General features: G+C 39.3%; 2 protein-coding genes across 2 annotated transcripts in view; one reads left to right on the top strand and one right to left on the bottom strand.

Moving 5' to 3' along the window:
* VEPH1 (ventricular zone expressed PH domain containing 1) overlaps positions 1-15,057 on the top strand; it is a 538,007-nt gene that overhangs the window by 42,657 nt on the left and 480,293 nt on the right. The gene's annotated exons all lie outside the window — the stretch shown is intronic.
* Positions 979-14,475, bottom strand: PTX3 (pentraxin 3). The gene is made up of 3 exons (XM_088447637.1): positions 14,191-14,475; positions 13,463-13,918; positions 979-2,182 (listed from the first exon to the last, which is right to left on the bottom strand). Exons 1-3 carry the CDS (start codon positions 14,297-14,299, stop codon positions 1,572-1,574), a joined length of 1,176 nt encoding a protein of 391 aa, XP_088303763.1. The 5' UTR covers positions 14,300-14,475; the 3' UTR covers positions 979-1,571.

Raw genomic sequence — 15,057 nt, forward strand, 5'->3', positions numbered from 1 at the left:
AAAAAAAACAAAAAAACATTTGTTTAGGTAGCAAAACACATTCACCATTAGGTTTGAATAACTTAAAATAAACCCTCTCTAATACAGCAGGTATGATTTTCCTTCTTGTCTAATAAAAGGTAAAAGAAAATCTAGCTAAAACACACACATAAAATCATATACTATGTGCACATGCGATGAAGAAAGCCCTCATCAGCTTCACAGATGAATCCACAGCCAGCCAATCAGAAAAGGCTAGCTATTGTTTGCGACCATCTTTATCATCAGTGTTTATTTGCTACAGTCCTCACCTGCAACTGATATGCTTACAGACAGACATATATGCATCTCCATGCGAGTCCACTCGCAGTTACCTGAACAAATCCTTTGTGTACTTGCAGAGCCGTAACTAGACTTTTTGGTGCCCTGTGCCAGAATGAGCATTGGCGTCCCCCCTATTTTTTAAATAGGGAGGTAACACACCCGAAAAAAGGCCATGGCCTCATGGGGAAGTGCCAGAGAAGACATAGGGGAGGCCAGGAGATGCTGGGGATAAAATAAGAGGAAGCTACATGTGAGTATGATAATAAACAGAAAATTGGCAGGCCCAAACAGCGCCCCCTGCCCTGTAGTGCCCTGTGCCATGGCACTGGTCGCACTACCCTAGTTACAGCCCTGTGTACTTGGCCTGTATTACACTGCTCCCTTTTCGCCCCATCCTGTCTCTCCAGTCTTAAGGAGGCTTTATTGGAAGATTTGACTAGATCTGCATACGAACACAGGCAGATGCTTTTATTTGTTAGGAATGCATACTATAAATTTGCGTAGTTTATGCTACGTAAACAGGCGTACATACAACTCAGCATCAGCCTCACAGTGTCTATATATCCAACAGTAACCTACTTCTAATGTTTTATTATTGATATTATACAATCTAAATCAGTGAAAAGTAAACAGAATTGTGGTGTTTTTAGATTTCCATTGCAAAGATATGCAGAATTGTAACAGCATAATAAAGCTTTAGTATATTTCTCTATGTTACATTTTACAAAAATACAGTAATATTTAATGTAGTTCTTACAATTAAATTTACAATATAGTACATTATAATATAATTACAAATATAATGGTTGATTAAAACAAGTGGTTATATAATTCAATGTATGTCTTTCTGGTTCATTGTTGCATATCTGCTGTTCACATTTAAAACAAACAACTAAAGGCAAGAGTGCTCATACTGGTTAATTAGCTTAGTGCTGCCCCATAGTTATTTATTGCTTTACTAATACAGTAGAAAAAGGGGAAATGTGCTGTTTGGCATGCTATTAGTCGTATTGGTGAATTAGATCATTCATTATAGCCTACACAGAAAATAAACATGACTTAAATAAGAATACGTTTCATGTGTTGAGTTTTGATTTTAATGCTTAGACTTAAATGCTGTGAATCTGAATCTAGAATTAACCTGCTGAGTCTAGGCCCGAAAAAAATATATTTTCAAATACCCTTTTAATTTTCCTAATCATGGGACATTTCGTCTAAATCTTAAGGCATATGATGTAAAAATTGCCAACAATTTCAAGCTAGCAATGCTAATGGATATACTGAGCCCCCCCATGGGGTTGGATTTCTGTTGTCCCCCATCCAACAATATTCCCCCGAAAGCTGCAACCATCTTCTGCTCCACTCTTTACAATGTCAGCATCATTGAGTATTTTATCCCACAGATTTAAGCCTGTAATCTTTCCAGAGAATGATAATGAATCATCAAACCCTCCTCCTACACAACAACCATTCTTCTCTTGGCCCAGCTGGAATATACCTCTATCAGGAATGGCATGACCCATGGCCAGCTCATAACTGGTAACTGATTTTTCTCCATTGATCCATAAAGCCGTGCTTCCATCTTCAGAGTTCCATGTGCCACACAGGTGTGACCACTCCGCTTCCTTCAGCAGATTGTCAGTCTGTATCTTGTTACTATCCCCATCTATAATCAGCACTACAGACTGTTTGTTCAGATATAGTTGAATTTCATAAGGATTGCGTTTAGTGCCATAGGAAAGGACAATGGTTTTTTCCAAGGATTCCGTCACTTTAGTCCACACGCAGAAGGTGAAGGCCTGGAGATTCATGCGTGCAGGGTGCACGCTTGCATAAATTTTGGGTGATCTCATTGGAAATAGTAATGTTACATCACAACCTAAAAAAGACACATGTTGAGGCGTTAGTGCAATGACATACTGTTTTTTTGTTTTGTTTACATAAAACATGGCTATTTTAAGGGAATTGCCCAATTTTAAAAAAAAACATTTTTACCTGACCTGTGCTTTTTTCTACCATTGTACTAATCAAGTGAAAGAAAATTGTAGTTAAAATACAGATGTTTAATATGTGAAAGATCAAATTATGGCAATTGAAAACATTTATTTAAGATCTGCCTTTAACGTGAACATTGTCTCCTCTCTGATTGGTGTGGATCATTAGGTCTACAGTAAATAGGTAGACAACGGAAGTTAGACAGGCAATAGGTCAATAGGGTCTGAAGGTTGACACACTAAAGGTCGACTGGTATGAAGGTGGACAGGTATTGAAGGTCGATAGGGTCATTAGGTCTACACACATATGGTCGACGCAGAAGTTGGTTGACATATTTTTTTTTCTAGCCCTAATCTTCACCCTAACTCTCCCCTTGGTGCCTAACCCTAACCCTTCCTCCTGGTGCCTAACCCTAACCGTCGGGGTAGGTGCCTGACCCTAACCATCTCTTCTAGTGCCTAACCCTAACCCTCCAGTAAGTGCCTAACCCCAACCGTCCCTCCTGGTGCCTAACCCTAACCATCGGGGTAAGTGCCTAGCCCTAACCGTCGGAGTAAGTGCCTAACCCTCCGGTAAGACTTTTTAGAAAACGAGATGTTGCCCATAGCAACCAATCAGATTCTACTTAACTAGCACCTTCTAGAAGATATGCTATGGGCAACATCTCAATTTCTAAAAACTCTCACTTTAGTAAATTTATCCCTGAGTCTCACTAACACCTATTATCTCAGCTAGGCTGAAAGCTCCCCAAAACAGAGCCCTTTCTGAAATGCACTTTGTCAGTAGTATCCTCTAAAACCAGGGATAAGCAATATCCAGCTGTTGTTGAACTACACATCCCAGCATGCCTTGCAACAGTTTTAGCATGACAAATAGCAAAACTTTGGCAGGGCAGGCTGCATACTTGCCAGCTCTCCCTAATTGTCAGGAAGACTCCCTGAAATAGTAGCAGTTTCCCTGACTCCCCGAAGAGTCTAGCAATCTCCCTGATTGCACCTAACCCCCACTTATGAAGCTGTTGTATGAAAAATAAATCAGAGCTATATATATATATATATATATATATAAATGGGATCATCAGTATCATTTCCCTACATTGGTTATAAGGCACAATGATCCCTATGGCTACATGCATTTTCTGAAAAGTATCACTGTGTTTTCATCAACACTTAGATCTTACTAACTGCTTTGGGACTCATTTACATTTAAATGTAAGTATTTTTTTTTTGACACGCCTCTGAGATGTAGCAGTACACGCCCACTTTACCACTGCGCTCATAGGTGGGGCTTTCACAATCTACCTGAAATGCTTTTTCAAAAGTACAGTAGGCAAACCAGGGAAAATGTTGAGAGCTCATGTTATGGTTAGGTTCCGGTTAGGGCTTAAACGCATAAAAATACGATATGTCGTCATGCTGGCTGTCAACATTCACATTGTTGTCATAACGTCCATGTCATCATTCTGAATGTAAGCATTTTGTGCCACACCCATCCCCTCTTACAATTTCAATTTCAATGCATTTTGTCACACTCAATGTTTTCTATGTACCTCGCTGTGTGTGAGCCATTACAATGATCTTCACATAGTGCAGTAAATGGTCATCCAGGTCCTCTATACACAGCATGGAGACCATGTTTGGAAGGTTAGCTCAATCATTTGTAGTTCCAACTGAAGCTTACTGTGCACAACAAGATGCAGTAAATATACTAGCTGTTTGATTGCCAAAGTGCAACTGGGAATGAGTACTATCATTGTAATATCCATATATATTAAGTGGAAAATTGTAAAATCTATCATTGAATGGAATAAATCATCTAAAAGTGAATGCCACTTTTTTCTAATTAGGTATTAGGAGGTGACCCACACGGAGACTGCACACAGCCTCCCCCCTCTCTTAATACACCCCTGCCATCTGAAGTTAGAGGCACCTAGTCTGACTTCAAGATTCTTGGCGGTTGTCATAGACAACTAACATCCTAAGTATAAAAGAGATGCATGGAATTGCCTCACTGCCACCATTACATAATAATAATAATTATTATTTTATTTATATAGCGCTTTTCTCCTAAAGGACTCAAAGTGCTTTACATTTACAGTACAAAATACAAAATAAGCTTAAACAAGGGACATTAGTGAAATGCTTGGGTGAAGAGGTAAGTCTTGAGTCTATTTTTGAAGGATTCTAGAGTGGAGGCCTCTCGAACTGTGCGTGGAAGTGAGTTCCAAAAGGTTGGAGCCACAAAACTGAAAGCTCGACCCCCAGATGAATTCCGTGAGATTCTAGGTACTATTAATAGTCCTTCGTCAACGGATGGCAGTAATCGAGTGGGACAGTAAGGAATCAGAAGCTGCTTCAGGTACCCTGGGCCATGGTCATGAAGGGCTTTGTAAATTATTAATCCAATCTTGAAAGCAATTCGCCATCTGACAGGCAGCCAGTGAAGGGAGTAGAGAATGGGTGTTATGTGGCTGGAACGGGGCTGGTTGGTTTAATAGCCTGGCAGCTGCGTTTTGTACCATCTGCAAGCAGTGTAATTCTTTTGCTGGGGGACCGAGGTAGAGAGCATTGCAGTAGTCTAGGCGTAATGATATAAATGCATGTATGACTTTAGGCAGATCTTCTGAGGGAATTAAGTGCTTGATTCTGGCAATGTTCCTCAGATGAAAGAATGAGGATTTGATTGTGGCTGATACCTGATGTTTAAGTGTCAAGCCACTATCCAGGACAACACCAAGATTCCGCACATGTTTAGTGTTTTGTAATTCTGAACCCCCAAGCGTAAGTCCTGTTGGTTGGCTATGCTGTAGCCCTGTCCTGTGACCTATCATAAGAACCTCTGTTTTATCAGGGTTCAGTCGCAGCCAACTGGCACTCATCCACTCCTGAAGCTCAGTTAGGCAGCCATTTAGGGTACATCATAGATATTCAATGCTGGCAATAAGAGATTGGCTCAAACTGCTAATACAAATAAATAAAGAAAAGCCTGACGTTGATACTGGATAACTGGACAATGAAGTTTTAATATTATGTACTTATAAATACCTTTAACTTAAGAAATAATGGTGCTATATGTTTCAGAGAAATGTACTGTATGAAAGAACTTGCTAGTTAAGTTTTGATGAATAGTATCAGTGACAGTACTACCACCACTGCAGGGTCTTGGGGCTGCTATGAGGCCCGAAGATGAATGAGGCCATTCCAGCCTCCTGAGGCCTACTCTTCTGAGCATGTGCGTTTGGTGGCTGTGGAACAGTGAACACCCTTTGGGGCTTTATTGCGCATGCGCCACCAGACCTGTGCATGCTCGGAAGATACCAGGGGGGTAACTAGACCTAGGGGAGCCCCATGCAAAATTTTCATGGGCCCCCCTAGGTCCCCGGCTCCCCCTTTGTCCATGCACCCCCTCCGCACTCCCCACCTCCGCACTCTCCTTACTCCCCTCAACTTACCATCCCCAGGGTCGCGCTGCGCAGGGCAGGCACACCTCCTCTCCCGGTCGGCTTCATCTCTGCTCACTGGCAGATACTGGGAGGAAGCGGAGCCGACTGGGAGAACATGACCACGGAGAGGTGACTGCGACCACGGAGCACTGAGCAGGTAGTCGAGGAGAGGAGGATGCGAGGCCTGGGGGGGTGAGGAGGGGGGGCCTGCAGACCAATGCCTGGCACCATAGGTGCAGGGGGAGACACGGGCCCTGGGTTGGTCCGGCCCCATAGCTACACCCCATGCACCTACGGTAGTTACGCCTCTAGAAGAGGCCTCATTAGGGTATGATATGCTATGAGGGCTGGCAATGCAGTGTTTCACCCCTGCTTATTCACTCTTGCATCAACATATGCAGATGCAGCCTAAATCTAACTGTGGGCCAGATTCAGAGATGTACGCTATTGCCACCGCAGCTGCGATCCCGTATGCAACTGCTGTGCAAAAATATGCAAATGTCAAAGGCACTGGAATATGTATTAAGACGCCTGCCTTACAAAGACGCAACATCAATTGCAGATCATTCCATGTTAGCATTCCTGAGTGAGTCTATGGTCATGCAGAATTGCCGCAGGAACTTAGACATCGGAGCCATGTTTACTGTGTACGGAATCGCAGACGCCGAATGTGACACGCCCCCAAAACGGTTGTGACAAACCTGTGTTTTTAGCCGACACTCCCAGTTATCACCCCCTAAGCACTCCCTGACTGCAAATAAATGCTCACTGCGAACAACTACGGTAATGTACCTTGACGCATCCTCAGACTAATAATCACTCAACTGCGAAAACACTGCAATAGAGTAAACGACTGACTCAGGCCCAGTATATGCATGAAATATGTGTGAGTGTGTAAATGATGTGTACATTTTAAATGGTATGCTAATTTTTTGGGAGGATTGGTGAATACCCAAATTTTGTCTTTACATGAATGCATCTTAAAAACATCTTGTAATAATATTGAAATCCAAGCGTGCAGAAGACTTTGAATGGACTGTGGGAATGTTTAGTTGTTTACCCATTGTATAATATGTCTATGTTTTACAATGCGCATATTTAAATTAACATGTGAAGGATCTCTGAACCATCCAAGCCTATACTATTACATGTTAGCACATGTTATAGCAATATTTTTGCTAAAGAACAAAATATTGTACAAATATATATTTTCTTATAGCCCAAAGTATAGATAAGCATATAATAAAGAACACATATTTGGTATCCCTATACATTTTTGATATTGCAGAATTAAATTAAGAGTACATTTATTGAATTTAAATAATTTGGTGAAAGAAGCTAATGGAAGATTATGTTACGTCTTTCAATTCCACTTGACTATGGAACCAAAGGCAGAGCCTAATACGCCCAAACTAAAATTCACTGGTGCAGAGAAAATAAATGAACAGTTTAGTTCTGGTAACACGGACAGAATAAAAAAAATGCAAAAAAAGATGAGGCCTCTTGAGGGGCACTATGAAAGGACTAAAACACTATTATGGTGATAAACTGTGATAAATCATTTTATGACTGCAACAGTAGTGTGGCTATTGGAGGCTCACAGTAAAACTGTACAATGTCACATGGATATAATCTAATGAACTGGAATGACCACATGCTCTCTATATCAAACATACTAAACATACTAAGTTACACATACTTCAAAACCCAAATCACCGCCACTTACAACAATTTATACAAAGATTAGCAGGCACCTAGAGAAATGAGATTCTTGCTGGATTAAATTTAAAGTAGAGGGGAGCAATTCTTAATGTCATAATTAATGAAATATCACTCCATTAAGGAAGCTTGCAGGGGGCCAATGTAGGGAGTTTGGCTGACTCATTTCCTGTGCAAAAAGCCTGCGTGGCTTTAAATTATCCATGCTCGTGACTGGAACAAATAAAGGATTCCACCTCTACTCGGTTTCTAAAAAATATATGACAAGTTTCGTTTGAATGTCTAGATGAAATAATTATGAATATATTCCCCCTCCCCATTACGTACAGTAGGTCACTTTGTTCAGATGCTGTTCTGAAATGTCAGAATCACCGCCTGAAATAGACTATTTAATTAACAGGCTTTTGACTTGATTATCAAGGTCTTACTAAAATTAAAAACAGTTCTGTAAAAGACCAACAATAGTGTGATTAGAAACTCCCTTAAGAGATTCTCTGGCAGCTTTCCATGTTTTACCAGAAATCAAAACCAGATGCAAAAGTTTCTTTGAAAGCCTCAGTTCAGAGGTGCCTGAGTAACATTTTAAAATATATTTGCTGAATGAGCCCATGCATTATATACGTATTTAAATACTTTCCCACGATAACAAACCTGTTTAAGAACTTTTAGATGTTTCATACTTTAAAATTTCAATACTGTATCTGTGCTTAAATATAGATTTTCGATTCCACACACCAATGTTAAAGAACTTTTTTTTTAAGCTTTGAGTGAAGTTATCCTTTAAGATGACGAATTGTTCCAAGATTATTTCTTATTTGATCAGTCCCTACCATTGGCAGATTGGCCATACTGCAGGCTTTACCAGGTCTATTCCATGGCCATTGCCATTGGCCTCATGAAGTTGTCCGGGGGCTGTCTGCTGTTTTTTATTTATACAATTTTTAAATAATGATATATGCGCTATTCAGCCTAGAAGCGTGTGTGCGTGTGTCATGTCTTGCGGCTGTCATAATTTAACGTGCCCCCCTTTATCTCTCCCCATGAAGGGGCCATGTAGAGCTGAAGCCTACTATTGCTACAGTGCAAGGCCCATGCTATTTCTGTCTCTTTACTGGCCCCTACTCCCCACACATCCGCCTCTATGAAGACTTCATGTATTCTAAGATTAGTCAGACAGTGAAAGTCATAAGAATTGTTTATTTGCATAAAACTGATGTATTCCAAGACTCCAAAATATTCAAATTATTATGTACTGTAGTTCAGAGATTGTTAAAAAAAGTTTCACCCTCTTCCACTGATAGTGCTGAATGGGTCAGCTAATAGTAGTTAAACCAGCACTATACAAGATGAACCCTGGTTAATGTTTAAGCAACAGTAACAATAACTTGGAGCTTAAGGGGTACTACTAAAATGCGGGTTTTTTTTAGTAGTGGAGATGTTGCCCATAGCAACCAATCAGTTTCTAGCTATTATCTTCTATAAGGTGCTAGATAAATGTTGAGAAGAATCTGATTGGTTGCTATGGGCAACATCTCCAATTCTAAAAACCCGCAGTTTAATAAATATACCCCTAACGGTCTAAATAAACACTGTGCTTGGGGTAATATTTGGACTGCTATTTAGCAAAAGTTAAATGCTACTGGGCAAAGATCTCAATACCCACATGCCCAGGAATAATGGGGATCAGTGACAATGGGAAGTATTGTATAAGGCTGTTCAATAGTCAAGCACAATCTACTTTTGTATTGGCCTCGCCTACAGTTGATTTGATTTTTTTCCAAGGCCAACTAAAGTTCCCAATCCAACCCTGGTCCCTACATGTCAAACATTGAGTAAAATACACAAAGAGATGAATGCTTTTTATATGGACTGAACCCCACCTAATTCAACATGCACTCTGTACACCAGGTTGACCACCTAGCCATTGCATTACTGATGGCTGGATTTATATAGAATACTTGTAATGCTGAACAAACATGCCAAAAACATGTAAAAATAGAAACACCTTGTTACATTACAGTTAACTGTTGGACCAATCCCCAAAATGTTTTTTTTTTAAATATCATTAAAATGTATTGCAAACCTACATAGGACTCACCATCTAGCATGCTGTAGTAAGATGTGCAATGCAACCTATGTAATACTATTGAAAGCTTGTAGTCAAAGTCTTTTGACTACACTTCTCTTCCACCATGGTCCTGCTGCACCACCACTAAACCCTGCACCCTCTCTTTTCTCCAAGTTACCTGTCCTCTCCCCCCCACACCACACTAAACCTCCACCTTACCCACTACCTGCTGTCACCCTTTCTCATTCAGAAGTCAGCCACATTCCCCCACACACCTTATCCCCCTGCTCTAGATCATATCACCTCCTTACTATATCAACCCTAATAATCTCATTCTCCTCTCGCATCTTAACTGTCCCTCTCTCCTGTTCCCTCTGGAAAGCCAGTTTTGTCTATAATAAACTGGTCCCCGTTCACGAGCACTTCATCTGCAATGCCTTGATTCTCCTTGCCATAACCAAACCCTGGATTTACCCATCTGACACCACTGCTACTGCAGCTATCTCCTTTGGGGCCTCACATTCTCTCACACACCCTGTCCTGGAGGTTTCCATGGTGGTGGTCTTGGGGTCCTGCTATCCTAGGGTCACTCCTACCAAGTGTTACCTTCTGAACCCTCCATCTCATTCTTTCCATTCGACACTCATGACATTTGCCTCTTCCAACTTCTTCGAGTAGCTGCCCTTTTTTTTTTGTCTCCCTGGCCTTCGTTCAAAATTGCTCCATCACTTGGCTTCCTGGCTCTTAATCTTCAAATGGGCTCTCAAGACCCATTTCTTCCTCAATGCTTTCCAGCGCTCATCCTAACTCACTGCCCTATGCTCCTTCCTCACTATCTAGCCCATCTGTGTCACCCCTGTTTGTCTGACCCTCCCCTTTAGAATGTAAGCTCTCGCGAGCAGGGCCCTCTTCCCTCACGTGCTTCTTCTTGCCTTACTTTTACTTTCATTTACAATGGCACCTAAAACTTGGTTACTGACACCCTGCTGCTTATTTAGGTGTTATGCAGCATTGTTTATAAATCATGTACTTGTCCTGCACTGTCTGTACTGTTAATAACTGTTGTCTTGTGTGCTCATTTGTTTCTGTACTTTGTAAGGCGTTGCGGAACCCTTGTGGCGCCATATAAATAAAGGATAAAATAATAATAATATTGAATAATTAAATAGAAGGTGCCACTGGGTATCTGAAAAATATGGGTGATGCACACTAATTAGCAATAGCTTTTTACCTGCAGTGCAATTAGTGACCGATATTAAATTAATTGATCATACAGATGTGTCCTCATACACTGAGCATCTTTACGCCATACGACGCGAGACACCCAGCACTACTGAGGCGCATCTTAGTCACATTGTAGATGCAGCAAAAAGCTGCTCACAGTGTTCTAGAGACTCTAGGCTGTGACTTTAACCGCAAGGGAATTGGTCGCACAATGGAACTCGGCGTGAGACTCAGTCGCACACAGCTGTACAAATATCGCAAACCCCACTGCTCAGTGTACATTAGCTATGCAGTTTTGTCACTTCCAGTTGTTTTAATTGTGCGTATAAGAGGCACATTTTGACCAAAACAAAAATGCTCGGCACAGGACCTGGTGCTCCGGGTGGGACTATTTGAAGCAACTGAACTTACTGTATAAAAAGACACATCTGTATGGTAAACTTGTCCTGGATACTAATTGATGTGATGGGTGCCCTTGGAATCCAGCATGTAATATGTACACTACATCTAGTGCTTCAGAGAGTGCTGAGGATGAGATTATGGTAGCGCTTAGTGCATGATAATAGGGACACTCATTGACTGACAGGTAACCCAGTCCATGTGACTAAATTTTTGCGCTACCATAAAGAAACAGAGAATGGGCCGTTTTAATTTGTTGCGATATATTGCAAATTACGACATTAACAAATAAAGCATCCAAGTAACTTTCTAGCTTCTCAACCAGCTATGGTTATAAAGCACTTTAAGTTCGAGCCAAATGTATGACGTATATTTGGAGATTGCTGTGTAATGCTTGTCTGTAAACTGCTCTTAGAAAACAATTTGATCCATCACAATCTATAATTTACTTTTTATAAACCGTACGCCTTGTCCAGACCACATGTTTGTAAAATCATCTCCTGAAAGACATAAAACATTTGGCACATACATTGCTTCAACTCCTTGTTTCCACTGTGTAACAAAATCCTAAACAAATTAAGGTTACTTCATCAGAGACATTTTTTTTTTGTTTACATTTTCTGGAGTTTAAAAAGTTGTAGCAAGTTTAATCAAAGTGACAGAAACCTATGCTGTTACTATGGTGATCGACATCAAGAATAATTGCCAAACTAGATTAATTATAATCTAGTGCTCTGAATGCTGTAGGCAAATGTCACATAATGATTTGTACTTCCTGAAAGTAATCCTTATTATCATGCTTAATGTTTTCACATTAAGAACCAACTAATGTGCAGATAGAGCCAAGTATTTCAATAAAATTGTTTCCACAGTACATGATCATATTTTTTTGTAATGACGATTTGAGGCAGGAGACAAACATGGGAACAGAGTGATGCGGCATTGCTTATATGTTTTAGCAGTCCACACTCACATTTATCATCAATTATTTCATGAATAATCATTTTTTACCCTCAGTGTACTGAAACTCTGAGTCATTAGACATTTGATGTTTTGCACGGAGTGTGCTCCACAAGACTTCCTGTCTGTGACTGAGGCCAGCTGTATTAAACTTCTGGTTTGTCGCCAGCTGGACCCGTATGCTTCAAAATTAGGATTCACAAAACTCATGTTAGGGTGAGGACACTGATAATACTGTACACTTCCAAGAGGATATTGACAAGGGAACTACACATATCTAACATTCTTAGTGTGTATATAACACCACAATCAGTTCCCTGATCATTTATGTATTATTACTCCGAATGAATTACCAAAGCACCTGAGTCACTATTCCCCAATGCCCTACACCCATACTGTCTTTGCAATACATGAAAAAAGTTCTGCTTTTCAGACCCTCTTTTATAGCATACTAATAGATATTACAGCACTGCATAGCTAGCAGTCAGATCACATATCCCAGTTATTCATAAAAGTAGATATACTATAATACACATTATCCTTATCATGTCTATAATAATTATATATGTAATCTCTTATTTGTCATTATTAATAGTTTCCTTTTGCATTTCTGAGTCAGACACAAAGTGTAACTGGATCTCAGCTAATTTGCCTTGAGAAGCATTATTCAGCACTTTTACTTATTCATGCAGACTGCACTGCTTGTGTAATTCCCTGATCCTCCCCCATCTAATAACTAGCATGTTTGTATGGTAGAAAAATTATTATCAGATATCACTGTCTGTTATGAAAAATAACTTCAAGGTGTAATGACAAGCAAATGTGATGTGATATAATGAGGCATGTCATTGGTCATTTGCATGCATTCTGTGTGTAACAGTTAAATAAGTCAGAACACATTTTTTGTGCTTAGTCTTCTTACTTTTGTGCCAGATAATGGTTATTTAAAAACTTTTGCAAGTAAGAATACCAGAAAAATAAAAAGTTAACAAAAATAACCTATACAAGCACAGATACGTATAATAATCACAAGTTACTAATGAATTTAAATGAATGAAAAACGTCTAAATTAATTCTAAACAGGAACATATGTTAATATTAATACTACCTAACTTATTATATCATATCAGAAAGCTGTTTATTATATATATATATGTGTATATATATATATATATATATAAAAATATATAAAACTCACATACACACGCAAAATATCAGTTGTATAATACTGTTGGCAACCCTAAGTCTTGATCTATATAGGCATACAAACCCTGTGTAACAACTATTTCTACAAGCACATGATTTAAATGAACTAACTGCTTGCTACTGGTAGAATCATTTATTCATTTTACCTGATGGTGGTTGAGACTTGTTGATCCAACTTTGGGTTTTCAGTATAAAATCAATTAATGATTTTATGTTTTGTTCGTCAGATTCCTCTGTATCTTTTGCATTTGTATCTTTTGTATTTGTGCATTTAGATGTTTTTTGTTCTTTCAAGTCATTTTCACTGTGGTCAAGTCTATCTGCTAAATCAGTGCTTACAGTACTTGATGTTTCCTCATTTCTTCTCAAAGTGACATCAGGCTGACATGTTGTCTGCAATAGACTTGCAATCTCTGAAGTAATGTTCTTAAGGCAGTTGCTGCAGGACTCTGCTGACTTTGTTTCTCTCTCCGTCTCTAGATCCTCCTTAACTTCTTCAAAGTACTGAATCAGCATATTCTGTCTCATATGAGAGTTTTCTAGCATTGTAAATAGCTTATCCCACCTTGAAAAGTCTTTTACTTGGCAGTCTGTTAAAGTAACTAAAACATAAAAACGCAAGTTATAATTGCCTCCAGTTGTTGTATTTGGTTACTTTTTCATAATTATTTAATACATATATCTGTTCACATTGCTTTAATTATCAGGAAACACAGGTTATTGCAATTCAACATCCATTGCAATGGAAACATTACCATTTATATAAGAAACACATGAGAGAACTATATCAGCATGTAATACACCAAAACTGTAATAAAGGACTGGTATTAATAAAATAGTTATATATAAAAAAAATCATAAATGAATGACTTGCCTTCTCCAGTTACCAGAATCTGGTTGTCCAATTCTTGACTTTTTACAACTATATTCATAGCAGATGACAAGCACCAAATAGTACACAGAACTATATGTACTGGCAGCATGTTCTTTCCTAGGTCAGCAGAAAAGAGCTCTTGAATACTGCAGGAGTTGCCTTTTGTCTTAATGATGTTCTCTAAAGCATACCAGAACGTGGCTGTGCTAAGACTGAGGAGGGAGCCCCTTAATAAATGCTATAAGAGAGCCAGGTGAATCAGAACGAAACTGCAGAATTGCTCTGTGGTAGTATTGTGTGGAATATGATGTAATGTAATAAGAGGCATTTTAAGGGGTGGTCGCAGTGGAGGTATGGCAGTTACACAAGACATCCTTAATGGCTCGTGCAGTGGGTGGATTCAGCCATGCAGTGAAAGAATGGGGAAACTTCCATGGGGTTCTATAAATCACTGGGGAATTGTGAAAACAAAACATCAGGGATATTTCTTCACTCCATGTGTGCTTTACGATTTTCCTACAGTGAAAATATTTCTACCACTGAATTTCATTCAATGCATGTTTGGTTGTTGTCTTTTTAGTTGTTAAGGAAACTCCAGGATCTCATACATTAATAATTCCTTAAAGACTTTGCAAATTCAAATGTATTTTTATTAAAATAGATAAAGTTTTTTGGTCATTAGAAGATAGAATTTAAACTGTGACTGGGCAGAAATCTTAAAAGCACCGCTGTGTTTTCATCGTATCGACATGATTAATAAGAGAGACCCATCTGCACGTCATAACTGTGTAAAATGTAAAGTGAGCCAACAAGAGCTATGTCCAAATGGAATGAATTATCCCATCTAGCATCTGTCTTACATAGCAA

The sequence above is a fragment of the Taudactylus pleione genome, unplaced genomic scaffold (genome assembly GCF_031769625.1).
Source record: "Taudactylus pleione unplaced genomic scaffold, aTauple2 ptg000436l, whole genome shotgun sequence".
NCBI lineage: Eukaryota > Metazoa > Chordata > Amphibia > Anura > Myobatrachidae > Taudactylus > Taudactylus pleione.